Source organism: Canis lupus, chromosome 18 (assembly GCF_048164855.1).
Source record: "Canis lupus baileyi chromosome 18, mCanLup2.hap1, whole genome shotgun sequence".
In the NCBI taxonomy this organism is placed as follows: domain Eukaryota; kingdom Metazoa; phylum Chordata; class Mammalia; order Carnivora; family Canidae; genus Canis; species Canis lupus.
In genome coordinates, this window is record NC_132855.1 from 37,398,027 (window position 1) to 37,422,666 (window position 24,640).

Below are 24,640 nucleotides of genomic sequence, written 5' to 3' on the forward strand. Positions count from 1 at the left end.
TATATAATGTATATATTTCTCCCTCCGTGTTCTTTAGGTGTAGTGTTGCAGATACTGACTTGTTCCCCAGGGCTGTTCATATTAAGCTGCTGCGACCGAGTCAAGCAGAGATGGAATTGAGAATTTCACTTTCCTTTCACAGCCCCCTGCAATGGAACTTTTAATCGAAGATGCATAGTTTTCTGCCTAAATTATGGATCATCCTCCAGAAGATGGTTGATAAATCTTACCATTTAAAAAGTTATGCTTTGCTTTTTTTTTTTTTTTTTCCAGCCCCAAACACAGCCACTTGTCATTTTTAGGTTAATTTTAAAGGAAAAATCTTATCAACCTCTTTGATGAGATGTGCTTCAGAAATGAAGAACAACACTCTGCTAGTAAATTACTTCTCAAAGTGGTTTGTTTTCGCTCTCAGGCCATCATGGGGCCTATCATGACCCTATTTGGATAACTGGGCATAACATCAACATTCCTTTGTTAAGGTTTTCTTCCTCTTATCCGGAACCTAAAGCAAAATAAAGAGCAAAACATCTTTAAAAATCTTTGCTGCAGTTTTCTTTGCAAGAAATACCCCCACTTTGGGGATCCCTGGGTGGCTCAGTGATTTAGCGCCTGCCTTCGGCCCAGGGTATGATCCTGGAGTCCTGGGATCAAGTCCCACATCGGGCTCCCTGGATGGAGCCTGCTTCTCCCTCTGCCTATATCTCTGCCTCTCTCTCTCTGTGTGTGTCTCTCATGAATAGATAGATGAAAATCCTAAAAAAAAAAAAAATTACTTCCATAAAGAATTCTTCGGTATAAAATAAAGATGTGAGGACAGTTACTGGGAACTTTAGTCACCCAGCTTCTTATCCTGTGATGGAAAGTGTTTAAATGACATGTCAAGAGGCAACCAGGCTGTGGGAATGTGATGCAGTCAGAATCCCTCTAGTGCCAGAGATGCAGGTCAGAATTCAGTGAGCACTGGATATCACCATCACCCTGACTGGAGTCCATCTCTGTCAGGCAAGGGGCTAACGACCCAGTCATTCCAAAGACATATGTGGACTATTCCAGTTTTACTAATAACTTTATTTAAATAAGACACAGGAACTTCTATACTGAAAAAATACAAAACAAAAGCCACACATTTCCTTGTGTAAAGCCATATTGTATGGTAACTCGAATACTGTTCAGCGCAGTGGCTAGAATTAAACAGTACAACTATATACAAAATTTAAACAATTTCTGACAAATTTCTACAGCTGGATGTAGGATACATTTGAGCTCAACAACTTCTGGGAAATTTACATGGCAAAGCAGAAGCTTTAACACATTTGGTTCAAAACTTTAATATATGCTAAGAACAAATGTACAACACAATTAATATTTAGTTTCTCATGAGAAAATAAAAGCACATGTCACTATAAATATCATACATCAGATTTCATCACCAAAAAAGCATTCAGTCCATCTTTCAGAAATTGATATTGATATCAACTATTGCATTGTATTTGGACAAAAGCAGAGCTTAAGATCAACACATTATGTAATGCTAAACCAGATATCAGAAGTTAATGGAGCTCATATTTATCTTACAGAACTAATAATTTTCTCCCTTTAACCATAATCTACAAAATATAGTATTTTCATCAAGGCCTGAGATTATTAGGGTTAAAGGTGTCTGCTGCTGAAGAGATTGTTTTAAAAGGTTCCCCTGTGAAAATGGCAAAAGTAAACTGAGTCCTTTTCCATGACAGTCTCCTACAATATAACACTGACTAATTTAAAGGAGCCAGAATGCACCTTCAGGAGAGAATATTACTGCAAACTTTGGTGGAAAGAAGATAATTGGGATCATGACAAAATAATACACAGAATACATACACACACATATACATATACATACATACATATATATATATATATATATATCATTTCTTAAAAAAAAATCAATGGTGTTGCTTTCTTCTCTATCACCTCTTCCTTCTTCAACCTCTTTAGAAAATAAAACAAAGAAATCCCGAGGAATGACTGAAGGGAACTGAAACGTTCCTGTAACTGTAGGCATCTTATTCCCCTAATTCTTAAGAAAACTGTGCCATATACTGTAGGTACAGATGAAACAACTCTATGCTTTATTGAACTGAAAGCAATGGAATAAAGATACAAAAACTTCCCTTTGCTTCTGGAGACTCTCTTTGTGCTGTAGATAACAAAGTCTGAGAGTTGGGCTCTTCCACTGACCAGTCGGTGGGGGGGGGGGGGGAATATCTGGGGCTCTCTTCACACAACGCTGTTGACAATTCAGGTCAAGTCTGCAAGTTCAAGGCAATTTACTTGAGCTTATGCTTTACTTTAGACATCTGAAATACTAAGAACCAGTCATGATCTTGTGAGGAGAGGCTTGAAGAGGCAGTCGCAAACTACTGCTTTTCTAAGTCACCAAGCAACCTGCTTCCCTGTGCTGCCTTACTTCTGAGACCACATGTTCTCTCTCCACATGAACGCAACTCATGCACCTCCACTGCTTAAGGAAAACAATAACCAAAAGTGTGTTATTTGTAAACCTGCAAATTAAAGAACTTCCGAGAGAGAAACTGAACATCAATATGCCTTTAGCTAAAATGAGAGCATTTCATGACCCTGGTGGCCAACATCAACAAAAAATCTCAGCCATCCCCCGTGAAAGTTCACTTGTTTTGCAATCTAACCTAGGCTTTCTTGTTTTAAACCTAGGCTTTCTTGTTGTTAAATTCCATCACACGCAATTGGAATGTTTATGTACAGCCTGGTACTGGAGACACTTCATTTGCAACGTTGTAACAGTCATTAACTGAGCAACACCTGAACTTGTTTAAAAAAAAAAAAAGCCACATTTACACGTTGAAATGCTGAATTAAACAGTTGTTTTAACTCGTAACCTCATGACAAAAGTGATGTCAGACACCACAGATTTGCTGGTTCTCCTCATGTTCACCCATGTCCAGGATTATTGTTCTCCTAGGGTTGAATGCACTTCTTATTCTAAGAATGTGGAATGTAATGAGGAAAGGGAAATGCATAAAATAAGGAAAGGCAAAAGAGTGATGTTCCCTCTTTAGCTTTTTAGCTGTGAAATATTTAATATCCCAATATGATATACATTCCAAGTTACCTGAGTTTAGACTTCAACTGAAGTACCTGAAGCTAGGCCATAGGGGTGGGCACTGTGCAACTGTTGTGGCCATTTATTATTATTATTATTATTATTATTATTATTATTATTTTTTGCATTGTATGTATTACAGAAGTTAGAAACAAACACCTGGATCAATTGTAAACATAATCCTGAAGTACAGTATTTTCCATAGGACAAAACACAGCAAGACATTTTCTATTTAGACAGGCAACTTTTTGATATAGAGCTTATTTATACTGAAGAATCTGGAACAAAACACAGGACACGGTACTAATCTGTCAGACATACTATGAAATGCATAGTCTCCACTGAGAATGCTGAATGACACACACATTTTGCAAGCATCACTGCTTTCCACAAAAACTGCCGAATAGGAGTTCCGTCCCTGCCAAGATCAGTGTTGAGAGATACTTTATGATGCTGATAAGTATTCTGGTGGTGGTGGTGGTGGTGGTGTTCAGAAAGTTTGTCACTCCATGCAGATAAGATGTCTGAGGTCTAGTTCCTAATCCGTGAAGGTAGGGTAGAGGCCAGCTCCCCCTTTGCTTTAGATGATCACATAGTTCTGAGCAGAGAGGTGCTCCTCGGCCTGCAGTTCCTGCAGGAGCTGCTGTTGCTGCTGCTGCTGCTGCTGGGATGGCTGTTGGGCAGAGGCCTCCATGGTGCCCACCGAGCTGGTGTCGTCAGAAAGAGACGTAAAGGAAACCCGGGAGGAGAGCTGCTCGACGGTCAGAGTGGCCAGAGCTGAGCTCTGGCCAGAGTTAGGAGAGTTCTTGAGCATCAGGTCAGAGGCAGGTAAGAGAGGGCCTAGAAGTTTTACAGGACAGAAAGCTGATCCGGTTGGGATGAAATTAACCTTGTTTTTGTCAGGACATGAAAAGAGAGGGGCTGAGATAGGCTGACGAGACCTAAAACCATAAAACAAAATGACATTTACAATCACTCAAAATTTCCAAGCGTTCTGACTTAGCTGGAGTTCTCTACAACGGCTACGATGTGAATGGCAGGGAATGAGTTAAGTGTAGACAGAGGGGTAAACATCTTCCATAGCACAAGTCAGCTGACAGACTACTGATGTACACAGCACTGAGTGGTATTTGAGACTAAAGGATTTTCAAAAAGACTGGGCACATTTTTTCAGAGACCATTCATTTGCTTTCAATCATTTAGGAAGATGGAAAAATGTCCTATGTTATAGTTGAGGATTATGCAAGGTTACAATGACCTTTTCTGTTAAGGAAAAGTGTAATGGGACAGGGATTACCCAGCCATAGATTTGGTTTTAAGCATTTCCTCCTTTTTCTGTATTACTATACATACGTCTAACAACAGATCAGGGAAAAATAAAAAAGTTTCTATAGTTTTCCAAGAGCCAGTCAGCCCAACAGAGCAGAGTCCTCAAGCCTCTCCTCTCCTCTCATTCCCAGGAACTAAGCCATCAACTCCTGCAAGACCGGTCTCTGTCCCTTCCCAGGTTGCAAGAGTACAGCGGCCTCCCCCAGTCGTGCACTGGGACAAAGGGATGAGTGAGTCCAAGAGCCATACAGTCTTTTTTTTTTTTTTAGCTACTCTGCCAGGTATTTAGAGCATGAACCTCTTTTCCTTTAATCTCTAATTTATGCACACCTCATTTCAAAAAGAAAAAAAATCTGTGAATGAGAAGTCTACATTAAAGGAGCACACATGCTGCATGTGTCTACAGGGAGACAAGTTCATTTCCTTCTGGCTTGTGGGATCGCTGTCCTAAGGCCAGTCACACTCGGGATGTTAACTGCCGCTAAACGCCTTCTTGTTAGCCATCCAGATTAATAGAGCTTTTGAAAGGAAAAGTCTTAGTGATTAAAAATAGATCTTTTAGGCAGCAGGGAAGAATTTCCAAGTTTCTTTGTATTAGCTTATGTATTTCCAATACTCCACTAAGATCCCTTCAGCCTATTCAATTCTCTTTTCATAATTTGGTTTTGAAACACATTATCAGCTGGATGGAGTAGTTGATTCATCTGTAATCAACTGGTCTCAATAAAAAGCTTTACAGCTTTGCAGATCCCAGCTGATAGAAAAGACATTACTTACGCCATTTCCTCAAAGACCTTCACTCGCTCACATCCCTCTGGGGGCTCCCGTTTGAACATGTAGCTGTTGTTTGGTTTGGGAGATGAAGCGTACTTGGGTAACGGTGAGCTACTCCCACTGTCTGTAAATTTAAAGCAGTTATATTAACTAGTGATTGAAAGCTCTTTTAAATTAAGTTTGATTTCCAAACAAGCAGCCTTTTGCACAGTTTATCCACTATGGCCCCTTTGCTTCCACCACAGAGCTTCCTTTATTGCAAAGCTATTACTAACACTCTCATGTAGTACATTTCTAAGAAATAAAAGCTTTGATGCAACAGTAATCTGCTGTACCACAGAACATAAAAAGAGGATATTTTGGTCGAGTAACTGCATTTTGAATAAGGTAGGGCTATAATCTTGAAAACAAATACAGTAGTATGTATTTCAAAATGTAAATGAATGGGGTAATATGTATAAATCATTCAAAAAGAATTACAAGAGAGTATAATACAGGCTCCTCTATGTTTTCTCAATGTCCAACCAATTTAATTGAAAATTTTAGTACGCGGAATGATCTTCATTACAAATGTTCTTAGCAGAAACCTTACTTTTACTAAACACCATGAATAAATGTATGCAGGTGACAAAACAGGTTTATGACACATAATGTCCTTTTCCCTTAGCCCACTATGAAAAACAGAATTTGCTCAGAATTTTGCCTTTAAAATGTTTATGTAAAATAATTTTCCAGCAGTTTGTACTTTTTGCTACTAGAAGCATGAGAAATCTAAAAGCATCTCTACCTAACATGTTTTCTTCATATTTTTGACCAAGAAAATGGTCTATTCATTAAAAGTCATAAAACCTATATGTAATTTCTCCCTTTCCTACCTGGCAAAGGATTTTGGAAATTCAAATCCACCAAAATGTGTCATTATCTTTGTAAGATGCCAAGTTGTTAAAGTCAGTAACATACCTGTATAAATACAAAAGTCCCATTTAAACAAATTCTGACCTAATGCAAACCAATCCCTACTGCTAAAATACTAAGCACACGATCTATTGAGATGTATTATTTTTATGTATATTTTTGAAAGATGGCATTGGTCACCATAATTACATTTGTCACCATTTTGATGAGTTGCTTTAGTTTAGGCTACAGAACACAGCACAACATTCAGAATCTGAGTAACAGGGATGTTTTTATCATCATTAATGAACTGTAATATATGCTCAGAAAGTAGACTCTTGAGGCACACTTAGAGTATTTGGTGAATGATTCAAAGAGCATCTATGTTAGTCTTGGGAATGGAGATGCATGCTTATGTTTAAATATGGCAATAATTCTGGCTGGGAAACCACTGCCTACAGAATAACAAGGCCACATCACTGTGAAACCTAGAAAACCACCACTCAGTTCCTCCATCATTACTGTTACGTGCATTCTTACAGATTATACATAGTCTGTTGGGAGGGATGGTTCTTAAAATTAAATTCGGTTTCTTCATGTGCCATTCAGATTAAAGGATTTTCTTAGATTTGACATTTGCCTTCTATCGCTTAAAGGGTAGGCAAGAGGGAGAATATAATTTTCTCTCTTAGGTGGATGCAAAACCTCATCAGCTGGCCTAGAGTCTGAGTTTGCTGCTCTATACTCGAGGGAGACTAGACCAAAAAGATTGGTCCACAATCAAAAAGTGGTGAGAACAAGGCCTTCAGCTCCGTGTAATACAAAAATACACCCCAGCTGCGCTTTCCCATCCGAGCAGCAACAAGCCCTGTAAAGGCAATGCGAGACCAAGTGGAGGTGACCCATGACGCTTCCGTGGACCTTCCTGTTGGTGACAGCAGTCCCCAGGGAGGGCACAATTAGCCTGAAGCCATGGACTTGACAGCCGTGAGGACTCGCCTCAGGAGCAAGTCAGAAAAGTCACCTTGGCCACAGCTGCAGTCTTCTGGGCTCTACTCTATGACGTCACAAGACCTACCGCAGGATTCCTCTCATGACTTTATTAATGGCTTCAAGGCTCTCGCAGAATTTAAAGCTAGATGGGAAATCTACAAAACTGATTATCTTCCTATTAACATCTGCAATAAATTAGTGTTTCTTCCTAAATTTTTTTTAATTTCAGAGGCTTATATTTTTACAGTTTTACCCACTTAAACACTCTTGTTCTTTTTTTTGGGGGGGGTGGTGCTGATTCATGTTAGATAAAAAATAAACATGCTGCTATCCTAGAAAGACAGTATTCAGTACTATTATATGACTGTTCAGTTAAAAAAGTTGGGAGTTTGTGGTGGTGTTGAGTATATATATATATATATATACACACACACACACACACACATACACACACACACACATACACATTTGAACACTTGGTGGTCTGGAAAGAAAAAAAGGCTTGAAAAAAAAATTGAAACCATCAACAGATTTGTCCAACTGGAGTTTTTCCCTCAGATAAGTATGCAATCTGGAAGATGACAAAGAGGAATAGGGAATGGAGACACCTCATCTGTGGGTTCAGCTCTGTTACTAGTTGTATAACTGAACACAACTGCCTTTCTGAGTTTCTAGATAACTAAAGGAATTATCACTCCTAACTAAAATTCTGTGACATTTTTAAGGGTTCTAACATACAAGGTATTATTTTGCTTTACAAAATGGCATGATTTAAGAACACCCCAGATAGGGGCACCTGTGTGGCACAGTCATTAAGTATCTGACTCTTGGTTTCAGCTCAGGTTGTGATCTCAGGCTCATGAGGTCAAGCCCTGATAATCTACAAAACTGATTATCTTCCTATTAACATCTACAATAAATTAGTGTTTCTTCCTCATGTTCAGCGCAGAGTCTACTTAAGATTCTCTGCCCCTCCCCCTACACTCTTTCACACTCTAAAATAAATGAATCTTAAAAAAAATAAATAAAAACAACTCACATGAACAATCTATTCTATCCATTTCAGACTTGGAATCTGATTCATTTAGAACTCTGTATTGAATTTAATAAACCTTTCAGTAAAGGAACAGAAATGTGAGGTAAAGATGCCCACTCAGGAGATTCAAAATGAGAAGTCTCACGGTAATCTTAATTCAATCCCTTCTGTTCACAAGCATGATAAATTTTCACATTCTGTTATTTCTCAGTAGGAAATAACTAGACATGTAGTTCACATTAAATGTTACTTTATGTTCTTAAAACATCACAGCCAATGTCAATAAAATTAGATGTAACAAAGAAGATTATTTCTGTATTTATAACAATCTTATCTATCTTTATAAAGAATCACCCAACTCTGAAAATCAGGGGTACAGAAATATTTTATTGGCTATTTTAACAGATCATACTTATACACATATATTATATTTACCATTAAAATACAAGCAGCTTGTCAAATATTTTTAAATTCATGATAATGAAATAAAGCTTGGAAGAAAATTAGACGTTTTAAATAATGGAATTCCATATAAAAACAGTTATTTTTAACTACATGTACTTTTATAGTTTAAGAGTTTTCTAAATTTCTCCTTTATAATGGCCTTCATTATTTCTGGTATATTAAATATTTCTGGCCCACAATTCCAGTAAAAAAAAAAAAAATCAGATAAGTCATCTTGTGGGTAGGTATGTAAAATCTTTGCCATGGTTGAGTTTTAGCCCTAAGTTTTCCAATGTGCTTTATCTCCTACTATCAGATCACTTAAATTAAATGAAATTAGTACTAAAACAAGCTCTGTAATTATAGAACAGCAGTTAACTCTGGTTTCACATTAGACTCATCAAGAAATGTTTCAAAAATACCAACATATATACTATTGTCCAGACCTCATCCCTAAGATATGCTGATTTAATTAGCTCTAGAGCTCCTCCCCAGCATGTGCTTTTTTAAAATTTATTTTTATTTTTATTTCTTTTTGTAAAACCCCAAATGCTTTTAAAGCAACGCCTGATTTGAGAACCAATCACGAAAAGGTCAAAACACTGGTTTGGAGTCAGGCTACCTTGCCTGCTTTCTACCAGGCCTAACACCATGACCTAGGTAAAAGTCTGATCCCTTTTTTGAACTGTAAAATGAAACTACTGGTATGATAGCTATGAAAAATATGTGTAGAAGAATTAGGATAGTGCCTGAAACACAGTGAGCTCTCAGTAAATGACTGTAGCAGTAGAAAGAACATACCATTCCTAGTTTGCAAATTTAAAATGGTGAACCATTCAGAAATTAAGTGCCTATTCTACCTTCTCTCATCAGGAAAGTTATTTTTAATAGATCTGCACATTCTACTTCTATTTGGCTACATAAAGGTAAGATTCTGTATCTGGTGGGGAAGTGGGGTAATATTTGCAATATCAGATTCCCCAGTTTAGACTGCCTGGCATGAACTCTGCCAGTTTATAAGGACGTCCTATAGCATATAGAAATCTATTATCTGGAAATGAAAATGAAATGAATGCCTAAAGCACAGATTCTATGGATTCCTCTACAGAGACCTAACCAGTAGAATGTCCTTCTTATTCTATCTTCACAGTAGAGTAAGAGCCTGGGTAAGTGAGGGTAGAGTTCCATCAAAACTATACTCCATGACAGAGGAGGAGTATAATTTAAGGTTAGCCAATAGAATTAGATTAGAAATATGATTGACCAAATAGGACCTAAACAATTACTACTCTAGTATTAAGATTACTTCTTTTCCTTCAGGAAATGAAATTATGAGCTGTAGTGTGGTTTGATGGCCTAATGAAATCAGGAGGGAACACAAAACTGCATAGCCTTTCTTGGCAACAGAATGTGGAACCAGTTGTTATTACGATTGTATTGAAGATGCGTTAACTCCAAGACCAAATTGGGAATGAGTGAGGAGAAAACTTGGCTTTTACAAATAGTCTCTAAGGTGTCTCTAAAATTTCAAAGTCAACCTTTTATGAGAGGGTTACAAAATTTTAATAAAACAAGACTACCAGCTATAGCTGAGATCTCCCTTAGACCAGCATTCAGTAAAGGGTAAGGAGGGAAAACTACCATCATAACCTTCACTATGTATATTTTTGCACAAATAAGATTGTGTTCTGAATACTGGGCTTAACTTAGATTCCAAACGTCTGGTGCCATTAATTGGATATCTGTCATATGGGGGGAGGTGTTTTAACTGCTTATTGTTCCCCAAGTAATCACTGAATTGATAAGAATTTGTAAATTAAGCAAACAAATCATTTATTTAATAATAATAATAATAATAATCCTTTATTTTTGTGTACTCACAATAAATACTTCTTTCACAATCATAATCCTGATATGCAGAATAGGACCTATTATTACCTCCAAATGTGACTTGGAGTCATTGATACTTACTCTGAATTTGACTATCTGACATGGCAGTTAAAAATGAAAGCAAAGTACTTCATTGCACACAGTCCTCAAACCAATTTATGGATTAAAATCCTGTGTCTTGTAAATATAAATCACAGTGGTTAAGCTGAAAATAAATTTCAGATAATACAGAGTATTTTATATCTTGAAAAATAATTAGGGATCTAAGGAAAATCATTCTGACATAATCTTAGTTTTCATATTCTTGAGCTTTTTAAACAGAAATCTTTCCAGGGACATTAGTTTTCAAAAAACTAAAATATGCTGTTCACATTAATCTGCTCCTAAAAAGTATCCTAACAGGGAAAAATAAACACTTCTAATAAAATCACTGTGACTTTAAATGCTCACTTAAATATTTACTGAAAATTAACTATGTACACAATAGAAGGCAAAGCAAAATGCTTTAAATGTTGTCGTACTGTATTATGTAAAACTCCGTATTTACTCGGCCACCCCAATTCTTGCTAAAGAAGAATGGTATAATGTCTTGAGGCAGAAACCAACATGGAATCATAAACTTATTCCTGTTTTCTCCTTAGAGCCTGTTCATTCTCTGATACTCAGTGCCCTCCATCTCCTAAACTAGAATGCTACTGGAACCTGCCATTCATTCATTCTCCCTCACCTCGTTCCATCTACCAGGCACCAGGTGCTGTGGACTCCTCTTTAGTCCCTGTCCCACAAGTCCTCTGCACCCCCAATCTTGCTCTGCCCTGCAACTGTGATTTCCCAATATGGGGGCATAGAACAATCTGCTGACAGCAGGAATATTAGAACATTCCTATATACTTGCTTTCTATCTTGGAGAATAAAGTATGCTTTGCTAGGACATATTTAGTTTGTGGTTTGAATTAAGTACATACATAACTTAGAAACAGGCAAACAGATGAAACTGCTGAAAAGGCGGGTGATAAATCAAGTCTGGAGACCACAGGATGAACTATTCAAACAGCACCTTGTCTTTCTGCTGCTTCTCTCCACGTGCGTAGTTCCACCTGCGTGGGACCCTTTAAAGATACAGCTGGTCACATCCCTTTAGCTGACAAAGATCTTCGCTTGATCCTTCATTTCTCTTAGCAAGGCCTACCAGGTCCCTTATGAAACAATGGCCTTTCTACCTCTCTACTGACTGCTCTCTACTCCCCACCACGCACCTCAGAAACCCACAGTTTCTGACTGTTCTCCACACACCAGGCCCTTTCACAGCTGAATGCCTGTATAAGGCTATTCCTTCTGCAAGGGCAGCAAGTAGTCATATGAGGTTCCTATAGAAGATCACTGTTGAACTCCAAAGAATTTAGGAAAGTTACTTCATTTTCTTTTTTTTTTTTTAAGTTACTTCATTTTCTATGCCTCAGATTGCCCTTTCTTAAAAACACTAATACTGTCCCTACTCACAGGATTGCAGTGATATTACAAGAAATGACAAGAGTCAAATCACCTGAGCACATGTAGTCATTGGAACAATCCCATGAGGCAGGTACCATCATTATCCCTAATTTATAGATGAAGAAACTGAGATGCAGAGAGGTTTAGTAACTTGCCCCAAGGGTGCATAATTAGTATGTGGCAGAGCAGGGATTCCACCTGGCTGCACCAGAGTTGGAGCTCCTTACGGTTAGGCTCTCTGTCTCACTAAGTTTTGATGATTGATCTCAACTCTAGTGCTCTCACTGGAGATAGGAGGAGGGAACCAGATGATCAATCAAGTTCCTTCCAGTCTAACATGACATGCTTCTAATTAAAATCTTACAGCTCAGCTAATGGCTTCATTAGGCTTGCCTTGTATCAGCCTCACAAGGAGATACAGTGTAAGGACAGCCCATATGTGTTGATATTTCCTCAGCAGAGAAGATAACAGGGAGAAAAAAATAAATACCTCCCCCTTTCCTCTGGCCTAGTTGATACCCTATTTGCTCCCTAGTCATGATAAGAGTGGAAAAGGAGATGGATTTTAGCACTTACTTCTTTTCCCAGAATTTCAACAGAGAATTAGAACTTCATGGCTTCCTCCCCACCAAAGGCCTATCACTAAATTAATTAATTTAATTAAAGATTATTTAATCTTAGTTGTTTAGTTCTCTTTCCTGTCTTGTTTTTTTGGTGACGATGGAGGAGGAGGAGGAGGAGGAGGAGCAGAGGAGGGCCTTATCATGCCCTTCCTGAACATTCAAAAGCCTAACACATATTATTTAACAACCTAAAGACAAAGATACTGATGTTCAACACAGCTATAAAAGTATACCCTTAAAAAATGGACATACCGTAAAAAAAAAATGTCCTAAAGGAATATTCAAAAGAATCCCTGCTAAGCACACCCCATGCTAGTAGGCCCTACTCTACCTGTGGAGGATAAAACAATGAGCAAAATGAAGTTACCCGATCCTGCTGGAGCTTATATTCTAGTAAGTAGATAATAGTAGATTATGTGAAATATACATTTGCAGGCATGTTAATACATGTTTGGTTTGTTTCTATTCTAGACTCTGGGTTATAACTATTAGAATGGAGATATATATTTATTAATTCGTTCTGAATTATAAAGAACGACTCATCATCCCCAGAGTGCTAGCACAGCACTGCCATTGGTGCAACTGTGAAGATTTCCCTAAAGGATGGGAGCAGGAATTCACTGGATGCTTCTCATGTGCTGTCAGCCAATGGGAATATACATGATTTTACATGTTATCTTGAAAGAGAGAAACACGGAGATGATGTAGGGACAGGATTCTGGAATAGGTCATCATTAACCTATGGAATAATCCCAGCGTTATTATCTCTATACTCTTTGTAATTTTACAGCCAAGAGGTTGTTCTAGAATAATAAGGCATCCTAGAACTATACGAGGAGAATCTTTTGATAGAGAAATAGCCTCAGTCTCAAAAGCAATGATTTTAAAATGTAGTGGCTAAAAGTATACCCAACATATATCTTTTCACAATATAAAACACAAAAAGAAAAGTACCACAAAATCTCAGCTGATTATGGGCTCTCTAGAAGATAGAGGGTTAAAGTCTGTTAAGGGCAAAGGTCAAAGAAGAGCCCTTAGAGATAAATGCAAATCAAATTAAAATGTAAGTAGAAAGGAATAAGATGATGTCAAAAAGAGTCTCTTTCAAAAGTCTGACTAGGGGCAGTCCTAGACCCAGAAAAAACAAGATAATACTTTATTTTTTTTCTCCCCTGCAACCAGGGGGTATTCAGTCCTAACACTCAAAGTTTGGGAATATTAACATTTATGAGTTAATCATGGTATGAGGTAAATAGGTTTCTATGCATCGGCCTTGGGAATCTCCATCCACATAACATACGTTGTTCTTGTGGGAAAATACAGTTTAAGTTCCAAGTACCCAATTTATGAACTCTTGGAATATAACTGTTAGTAGTTGGCCTGAGTAGAATGGTTCAGTTGACTTCATAATTAGAATAATCAATGTTTCCACAATATCTTGCAAAACTGCAGAATTTGAGAACCGCCAAAGTGAACTGTGCCAAAGATCAACTATAAGTGGCAGGCTCAAGTCTACATCTTGTGGCCTGCCCAGCTCCACTCTGACTACCATTAGGAACGCTGGCAGAGCTGCTAAAAGAGTATTTTGATGCTGCCATCTGTATTAGATAAAGGACTATTTTTCTCCCTTGCATTTTGGGCACAATAATGTAAAAAAAAATTAGCTTAACTCTTAGGGTATATTCTGAGGATGTCAAGATGAGAGTTCTTATTCTGGATCCTGAGTTCTCCACATGGATCATAATGTAGGAACTATGGTGGTTACTAGGTTAGTGAATCTGACAAGCTTATACATGTGACCAGGCTACTCTTCTAGTCTGTAGGTTACTGGAAAAACCTACCAAAAAGAAAAAAAGAAAAAGAAAAAAGGAATCCCAAACCTGAAAATAATCTCTTAATGGCTGGACCTTTCTCAATAGTCAGAATGTTTTCATCTTAGTACTGCAATTGAAATAGCCAAAGAGAAACCAATATACTTAAAAAAAAAAAAAAAAAAAAAAGAAAAGAAAGAAGAAAAGAAAAATCAATATGCTAATTAACTAAAATTATTTTATAGGTCTCAAATTATATATGGTTCATGGAAAAGAATATATATGAAGAAAAGGAAGAAATAATGTTAGCAAAATCAGAAAAAGGATAAGTATATTGCAGATGAGTGATAGAAAAATAATCAGCCCAGCAGTACATCTCTCATGGGAGCATGCATTCATAATGGCTATCCCCCTCTCCTCTCGAGCATACCTATCCAGGTGCCTAACAATGTCTGAACTAGCTTTTCTAGCACAGAAAAAAATTTCTCTAGCATAACTGCAAAATATGTAGGTATTCCACATATATTCTAGTTGACTACAAAATTACAGTATCAATTCTATTTTCATAGTTAATAATACAACCTATTCAAAATCTATAACTTCCATTTTTTTCTTTTTGGAAAGTGCAAATTATAAGACTGAATTAGTATCTTTAAAGAAAACACAAAATTCGAACAGTAATGAGTCAAGAGACTCTTCTATAGTTTAAATGACATATGTAGGTTTCAGAAACTATCAAACAACTCCCTCTTTTGTACCTTTAGTATTCTGAACATACTTGTATACACACTTATATAATAGTGTATCATTTGTTTATACTGCTATTATTCCGTATTAGACCATAAATTCCTTAAAGACAGATAGATATCACATCTTACTCAACTCTATTTCTCTACTCTCAGTGGGGTACCTGACATCCAGTCTATGTTCAACAAATGTTTTTTAAACTGGAAGTATAAACTTGGTTGAATACATAAGCCTCCATTCCTGATCCTAAAATACATACATGTGTGTACATATAAACATACATGTATATATAAAAGCAGATGTTATTTTAATTTTTTCTTTACAGAGTACTTGATTTATTTAAGAACTTCTCATTGTAATATAAGGTCATTTAATTTTCAGCTTAATCTTAATCACAAAGTAACGCTCAAAGCTAAATATGGTAGATTAAGAAATTAGTGTTTTAATTCCCAAACTGAAATAGTCTTGTAGAAAACAGAAAAATGTCTAACATGATTCTGAGATCTCCTTAATTTCTGCAGAGATTTTTTTCAAAGTCATATTTAGCCACACCCAGGACAATCTATTGTTTATTATGGACCAATGGTTGTGCTAATAAGTACTTTGCTACAATATCTCATTCACCCCAATAATGATATCAGGTAGGGATTATCACCCTACTTTACTAATAAATATTTTTTAATTATTAGAAAAAAAACAGTTGGCCTTAGAGATAATCTGGACCAATGTTCTCATTTTACATTAAAAAAAACAAACAAGAAGAACATAAGAAAAAAATACATTTACATTATGCAGGCAAGTATCTTGTATGGAAGAATAAGAAGACACAAAGGAAAATATAGAAAAAAAAGGAAAAATCTTAGAACAAGGTCTAAGTTACCTAAGAAATGGTCAGAATTCAGATTATTATACTATCTTGAAGAGACACCTGCATTCCCATGTTCACTGCAGTATTATTCATATTAGTCCAAACATGGAAATAACTTAAGTGGCCATCAATGAATGAATGTATAAAGAAAATAAAACACACACACACGAATATTGTTCAGCCGTAAAAAAGGAAATCCTGCCATTTACAACAACATGAATGGACCTTGAGGGCATTATGGTAAGTGAAGTAAGTCAGAGAAAAATACTGTATGACCTCACATGTGGAATCTTAAAAGTATCAAACTTATAGAAATAGGGAGTAAGATAGTGGTGGCCAGGGGGCCAAGAATATGGGAAGATGATAGTCAAAGGATCCAAACATTCAGTTATAAGAAGAATAAGTCCTGGGGATCTAAGGTACAGCATGGTAACTGTAGTTAATAATATTGTCTTGCATACTTCAAAGTTGCTATGGGAGTCAAACTTTAATGTTCTCACCATAGCAACAACAACAAAATGGTAATTACCTGAGGTGAAGGATATGGTAACTAATCTTATTGTGGTAAACATTTTGCAGATATATACATATATCGAATCATTCCACTGTACACCTTAAACGTACATATGTTCTATGTTCTATGTAAAAACATATACTGTTTTAAACTTAGGATCTAAGTGAGTACCTTTTCTACAATGCAGAAACCATGTATTTATCTGCCTCATTGAACATCGTCATCCAGAGGCCCTGAAGGCAATCTCCGAGTTAACCAGAGTGGAACTCACTTATCATCTCCCTATACACTTCCTTTTTGGTTCAATGTCTCTCAATCATTCACACTATTAAATTTAGAAAGAAGAAAACAAAACTCCAGAAATTAATTGCCTAGCCTTATTATTACTGCTATTTTGACTTTGCCCAACTACAAGTGCTAATAAATAGCAAAAGTGGTCAACCTGAACCGTGCTTATCCTTGCAACTGATACAGCGAACACAGAATACAGGTTTTGGAATTAAGACAGACTTGCCATCTACCACCTGTGTAGCCTAAATGAATAGAACCATTCTTTAAGTATCTCCGATTATCTTCGAAATCCCATTAGATACAAGGTGTTTTCTTGTTGGCTTTCCTGTGAAACATCCATAGTAAATGTTGTGAGGAAGTGACTAGAGTCATATGCTCCAGTAGAAGCAAGCTTTGGTGAAATAAAAAGTTTCCTAGTCTGACATTCTACGAAATGGAGACTTCCCGCCCAAAGCAGAGAGATGCCTATGGCATGGCACTGCCTTCAGTACATCCTGAACGGAGGAAGGGAGCACACAAGGCTTGTCGATAATGATAATGAGAGGGTGAAAAGCAAGCAGAGATTGCTGAGATCCACCCACGGAAAGAAAAGCAGAAGACAAAGTCCAGAGTAACTTCTATTTAACATCTCAGCAGAGAGTTAGGCATAATGATGAGTGAAAGAAGCCAGACACAAGAATACACACGCACCGTTCCATTTCTGTAAAATACAGTAACACGGAAAAATTAAATTATGGCGATGGAAGTCAGAACAGTGGTTACTTCCAGATGGAGAGAGGAAGGGGGCCTGAGGGAGCCTTCTGGGATGCTAAAAATGATGTGTCTTGATTTCGGTAGTAGTTTTGTGAGTGCATACATATGTAAAAATTCATTGGGCTGAGCACTTAAAATCTGGCAATTTAAATGTAATAATACCTCAAAATAAAACAAATAAGCGGGAATGACAGTCAAATCAGGACAAGGACCACAAAATTCCTATAAGATTCTGTAAACTTTACCTGGTGAAGTTTTAAAATTTTAGTCACCTACGGTGTATTTCTGTCTGTGGTGAGAAGCAGTAACTGAGTGATTAAATAATTTCAGTGTTTCTTTGGAAGCAACTGGGAAGGTAGAAGCTGGGCCATCTTTGTTGCCTTCTGTGTCTAGGTCTGAGGAGGCCAGAAACTGAAAGGAGAGGGTAAGTGGTGGCCCAGTGCCTGACACAAGGACAGGAGAGTAAGGGGAGACAGCTGAGGCCTGGCAAGGAACAAGAAATCTCAGAGGTCCTGCCCGCTTATTGGTGTTAGTTAATACTTCATTTACATACCATAACAACCCCTGATAATCTTGGTAGGTACTTATTAAACTTTACCTGCTTGGTTAAAAAATATACCCATCCTTCCAACCAAATTATCTAGAAATTACTTCCTCCTAAGTCAATCTGGTCACAAAATCTACCTTTAGACATGAGCAATATAAACTCTACCATAACCATCATTAGCTCTGGACAATAGCGAGGAAAAACCTGTGTGTTATATGATGTAAAGCTGTATGCACTCCATTTGATAGCTTTCATTAGCTGTTAGAACCATGCGCTGTGCTTCTCTGACACATTTATGGAAGATGTTTGTGAGAGTCACAAAGAAGGGAGGGTATGGGAAACCAACGAACGAACCTAGATTAACCAATCCTTTACAGTCCCACCGTTCAACAAAAGAAAAAAAAAATGATGTAATGGTCTAAGACAAAGAAAGTATAATGAGCAAGACCCTACAACAAACCCGCTGTCTAAGCGGATGATTTCCTTCTCACCTTTATCACGATCATAGAGTAAATCTTCTGTTGAGCAAGGGCTACCATCCTGGGACTCAGGGGGACAAAAGGGAGAGATACAAGGTGAATGGCTGCTGCAGCTACTGCTGCGCTCCTGCACGGAGGGAGTCTGAGTGTCTATGCTGCGCGTGCTGCTGCTTCGGTAGTGAGCGGGAAGCGGGGCTCTTCGACCGTCCGGGATCTCCAAAGGCTGGAAGACAAACAAGCATTACGTGTGCATGTGTCAGTGCACACCCCTGATTCGTGCAGAAGCACGTGGCATGGTCCTTGTCTTCACATTCCACTACTATCTCATTATACCCGATTCTTCAGAGAATAAAGATACCAGTCTTGTCTTGATTTCTGCATATTGTCTCGACTGAACAAAAAACTTATTTCAAACTACTAAGGATAAAAATTGTCTTACAAGTTCCAAAGCTCTCTGTATGTATCCCGAGGTTAGCACTTCCCATAATACTTCTCAAGGGTGGGGCTTTTTTTAAACACTGTGTCCCCAGTGCCTCCCACCGTGTCTGGCACATAGCAGACATCCAACAAACATTTGCTGAATGAAGTGATCAAACTGTGCAAGAAATGACTCTGACTTAAAAAAAAAAAAAAAAAAAAAGAAATGACTCTGACTTGCTAGTAAGAAAAGTAAAATCACATACTCGCAGGTATAGATTTTTCTGTCCATTCTCTATTTTAGTTTTTCTGAGATCAGGAACAGAACCATGTTTTCCATTTCCTTTACAGATTACCCAAAATTTCTTTTTTTTTTTAAATTTATTTATTCAGAGAGAGAGAGAGACTGAGAGGCAGAGACACAGGCAGAGGGAGAAGCGGGCTCCATGCAGGGAGCCCGACGCGGGACTCGATCCTGGGTCTCCAGGATCAGATCCCGGACTGCAGGCCGCGCTAAACCGCTGCGCCACCGGGGGTGCCCCCCAAAACTTCTAATAAAGAGATTTATTCTATTACCATCCTATAAAAGATATTAATATAATTCAAAATGTAATTCAAAACTATTCCATAAAGGATGTTAATAGAATTCAAAACTGTTTTGGTAACCATCTTTGTAGGACTACTTGGCTTGGTTCTAATGCATTGTTTTGAGAGGCAAAAATAAGAAATAGAAATGAAACTATCATCACAGAAACCGTATTTAGGACCCAGAAAGGCCTTAGAGCTCATTATTCCAGTGTCCTTACAAATAAAGAACCTAGGGATGCCTGGGTGGTTTAGTAAAGTATCTGCCTTCAGCACAGGGCGTGATCCTGGAGTCCCGGGATCTAGTCCCACATCAGGCTCCCTGCATGGAGCCTACTTCTCCCTCTGCCTGTGTCTCGGCCTCTTTCTCAATGTCTCTCATGAATAAATAAAATCTTTTTTAAAAAAAGTTTAAAAAAAAACAAATAAAGAACCTATAGTTTAGTGCTTCTGATGTCATGCTAATTAAACAGAAGCAGAGCTTCTGTCACAGTGGACTCTAAATACTCTGCTTCAGCCGTAAAGATAAATCTTATTCCATTTTCCTAATCTGTGTGCCAACAAATAAGATCAACAAATAAAATTTTATATATTAATCACTTAGGCAAGACTGCAATGCTAAGAAAAAGAACAAATATACTCTTATTTACAACGGATTTTGACTATTTACTGTTTTTACTCTGGGCTTTGTTTCAGAGTTTTTAGAAACACTGTCAGAGGGAAAAATGGAGTATGATAAAATTAGGCAAGATTCAAAATATATAATTTTTTTTCTGTAACAACCAAGTGAAGGCTGAAACCATTAACTACTGAAACAAAAACTGCATTTATCTATACAATGCTATTAAATCAAACCTAGAGCATCTTCACAACCTGACAATGACTACTATAAAGAGAATATTCAATTATGTAAATATCAATTCAGGGCAGCCCTGGTGGCCCAGAGGTTTAGCGCCACCTTCGGCCCGGGGTGTGATCCTAGAGACCAGGGATCCAGTCCCGCATCAGGCTCCTGGCATGGGGCCTGCCTCTCCCTCTGCCTATGTCTCTGTCTGTCTCTCTCTGTGACTATCATAAATAAATAAATTAAATTAAAAAGAAAATAAACCTCCCTGTGCCTCGGTTTCCTTCTCTGTAAAACAGATAGCAACAACACCCTTTAAAAAAAAAAAAAATTGCACCGGGAGCCTGACGTGGGATTCGATCCCGGATCTCCAGGATCGTGCCCTGGGCCAAAGGCAGGCGCCGAACCGCTGTGCCACCCAGGAATCCCAACTAATGTGACATTTAAAAAAAAAAGATTTTATTTATTCATGAGACACAGAGAGAGAGAGAGAGAGAGGGAGAGAGAGAGGCAGAGACACAGGCAGAGGGAGAAGCAGGCTCCATGCAGGGAGTGATGTGGGACTCGATCCCGGATCTCTAGGATCATGCCCTGGGCTGAAGGCGGCACTAAACTGCTGAGCCACCTGGGCTGCTCAATTAATGTGACATTTTATTAAAACTTTGAGGCACACTTACTTACCAATCGAAAAAATTCTAAAAATTAGTATTTAAAAATTAGTATTTTTTAGTATTTTTAAGTGTGAGGGTTAGCTTAAAGTAATTCTGAAATGGCCACTATAAAATTAAAATCCAATTTATTTAAAAAGCAGAACTACATAAACTTTTAATTTATTTATTCATTTATGTATAGCTGACACTCAATGTACATTTGTTTCAGGTGTACAACTTAGCGAATTGACAACTCTATGTATCATGAAATGCTCACCACAAATGTAGCTAGCATGTGTCACCATATAATGCTATTATAATACCATCGACTATATTTCCTCTGCTGTACCTTTCGTCTCTGTGACTTACTCGTTTTAGAACTAGAAGCATATATCTCTTACTCCCCTTTGCCCATTCTGCCCATCCCCCACCTCCTCTCCCCTCCCCTCCGGCAACCACCAATTTGTATGTATGGATTTGTTTCTGTTTGCTTATTTGTTTTGTTTTTTTTTTTTTTTAGATTCCACATATAGGTGAAATCATATGATATTTGTTTTTCTCTGATTTATTTCACACAGGATAATATTCCCTAGGTCCGTTCCCATTGTGAAAAATGGGCAAGATCTTATTCTTTTCTATGGCTGAGTCACATTCCACTGTGTATGTGTACATTATATAACTATATATGCTTTTCATATATTTTATTTTATATATTGTTTATACATAGTAAATACACATCTTTATCCATTCATCTATCAATGGACACTTAGGTTGTTGCTATATCGAGGTTATTGTTAATAATGCTGCAATAAGCAAAGCCGTGCATGTATCTTTGTGAATTAGTGCTTTTGTTTTCTCGAGGTTATGTTAGTAAGTTTTATATCCTAGTACAGTTTTGTTTTGACGTTCTTAAGGAATCAGCAAATATGTGATATTCTTTCATCCTCAAAAAATTAGATTTTTCACTAAAGTGAAATTTTTTGAAAAATTTCCTTACATTAATGCTTTTAAACATTACTTAATGTATTAAGGAAACATTTTAATGATCAAGAGCTAAGAGATGGCATAATTTCCAAAGAATTCCTTTACAGTATTATAAATACAAGATAAAATTTTAACATGGACCATCTAGGAAGAGTAAAATGGCACAACTTTTTGGGAGGATAATTTTAGCAATATTCATCAAAATTTAAAACATACCTAAATTGCTTTGGTCCAGCAATTTCACTGCCAGAAAATTATCTTCAAGAGTACACAATGTTTTCTAAAGCACTACTTATGATGACAAAAACTGAAAACAATCTAAATGCCTGTCAACAGGGGATTTCCAAATTATGGTATATTCATAAAATGATTCACTACGTATTAGAATACACACACATATCAGGAATGATATACAAGAAATAATGCATAATGCTCATATTTGCTAAGCAATACTGAGAGTTGAAAGTCTTACTTTTTAATTTTATAAATATAAAACTGAACTGTTTGGATTTTGAAATTAAATCGGTTTAAAAACCTGCACATTATTTAAAGGAATCAGACACATATTTGACATAAATTAAATCATTATTTTGGCTCCAAAAAAAAATCTCAGAGATAGTTAAGTCAAAGGCTACCCGATGCTTTCTTTTGTGGAGCATATATTTAAAATGTGGTCAAATACAGGCTCACATGCAGCAATATCCAGATTTCTTTTCTGGGACAGAGGTAATTTATAAAGCATTTTTGGCAAATTCAAAATGGTTCAGGGATGCCTGGGTGGCTCAACAGTTGAGCGTCTACCTTCGGCTCAGGGCGTGATCCCGGAGTGCCAGGATCGAGTTCCACATCAGGCTCCCTGCATGGAGCCTGCTTCTCCCTCTGCCTATGTCTCTGCTTTTCTCTGTCTCTCATGAATAAATAAAATCTTTAAAACAAAGCAAAACAAAATGGTTCAAAGACCTAACTGTAAGAAAAAGCTAAAACTAAAAACTCTTAGAAGAAAACAAGAAATCTAAGAAGACCTTAAGATTAGGCAATGGTTTCCTAAATATGACATCAAATATAAAAATAATAAAAACACAACAGGGGCGCCTGGGTGGCTCAGTTGGTTAAGCAGACCTGCTTTTGGCTCAGGTCACAATCCCAGAATCCCAGGATGGAGCCCCATGTAGGGCCGTCTGCTCAGCAGAGGGTGTGTGTGTGGGGGGGTGTCTCCCTCTCCCTCTGACCTTCCCCCTACTCATGCTCTCTCTCAATAAAATCTTTTTTTTTTTTTAAAAGAAAAGCAATAAATCAAACTTTATCAAAATTGAAAGTGTTTCAAAGGACATCATTAAGAAAGTAGAATGAAAAGACTACCCACAGAATGGGAGATATTTTCAAATCATACATCTAATAAAAACTTTTATCTAGAAAATAAACACTTTATTAAAGCATTTCTACGATAGTAAAAAGACAATCCAGTTTCAAAATGGAGTAAATGATCATTTAAATAGACAAATTCCCAAAGAAGATCTACAAATGGCCAATAGTACATGAAAAGATGCTTAACCATCTTTAGCCTTCAGGAAATGCATAGCTACATGATGAGATACGACTGGACACCCAACAGGATGGCTATAATAAAAAAGAGCTCCCACACCAGCAGTCTCACAACTAGGTATATCCTCAAGGGAAAAACATGTTTGCATGAAATCTTGTATATGAATTTCGTAGCAGCATTATTCATAATAGCCAAAAAGTAGGAACGAGACAATGTTCATCAGCTGATAACTGCTAAATAAAATCCATACATTGAGTATTTGGCAATAAAAAGGACTGAAGTACTGAGAAATGTTACAACATGGATGGAACCTTAGAGACACTGTGCTGAATGAAAACAGTCACAAAAGGCCAAGTATCGCATGACTCCACTTCTATGAAATGTCTAGAAGAGGCTAAGTTGTAGACAGAGAACAAAGATCAGTGGTTGCTGACGGCTGGGGGAACTGGAAGGAAATGAGGGCTAATTGCTAACGGATGCAGAGTTTCTTTCTGGGGTGATGAAAATGCTGTAAAATGGACTGTGGTGGTGGTTGCACAAGTGTGAATACACTACAAACCCCAAAGAGTCGTACACTTCACAGGGGTAAGTTACAGATATGCAAAGTAGCTCTAATAAGGCTGTAACCGAAAAAAAGGACTTTTAAGACTAGTTCTGAATATCAAAGGGAAAAAAGAGAATTCAAACATGGCACATAACCTTACCTTGGACACTTCCTCCTTCCCGTTATTTTCTTTAATGAATACCTTTTCTAACTCAGGACTTATTCCTTCTACATTGCAGGGAACACGCGAAACAGATGATTTTGGCACGGATATATTTGACAGCGGCATAGGGACTGATCTTGATCCAGGAGCCTACAAAACGTAAGATAAGATGGTGTCAGATTCTCTGTGGTCAAAAAAACCCCCAAACATACAACAGCAACAACAACAAAAAACACAGAAGAAATCAAAGAGCACAGTAAACCTGAAAATGGAAACTCAAATGAATGGAGTTATTTCAA

At 37.4% G+C, this 24,640-nt stretch overlaps 1 protein-coding gene across 2 annotated transcripts in view; it reads right to left on the reverse strand.

Annotated features, from left to right (window-relative positions):
- Positions 1-1,050: 1,050 nt before the first annotated feature.
- GLCCI1 (glucocorticoid induced 1) overlaps positions 1,051-24,640 on the reverse strand; it is a 100,309-nt gene continuing 76,719 nt past the window's right edge. For both annotated transcript variants that reach the window (XM_072784021.1, XM_072784022.1), the window contains exons 5-8: positions 24,339-24,491; positions 18,624-18,834; positions 5,234-5,354; positions 1,051-4,068 (exon numbers count right to left, since the gene is read on the reverse strand). In XM_072784021.1, the coding sequence (XP_072640122.1) occupies positions 3,708-4,068; positions 5,234-5,354; positions 18,624-18,834; positions 24,339-24,491 (846 nt within the window). In that variant the 3' untranslated portion in view covers positions 1,051-3,707. The remainder of the gene's footprint in view (positions 4,069-5,233; positions 5,355-18,623; positions 18,835-24,338; positions 24,492-24,640) is intronic.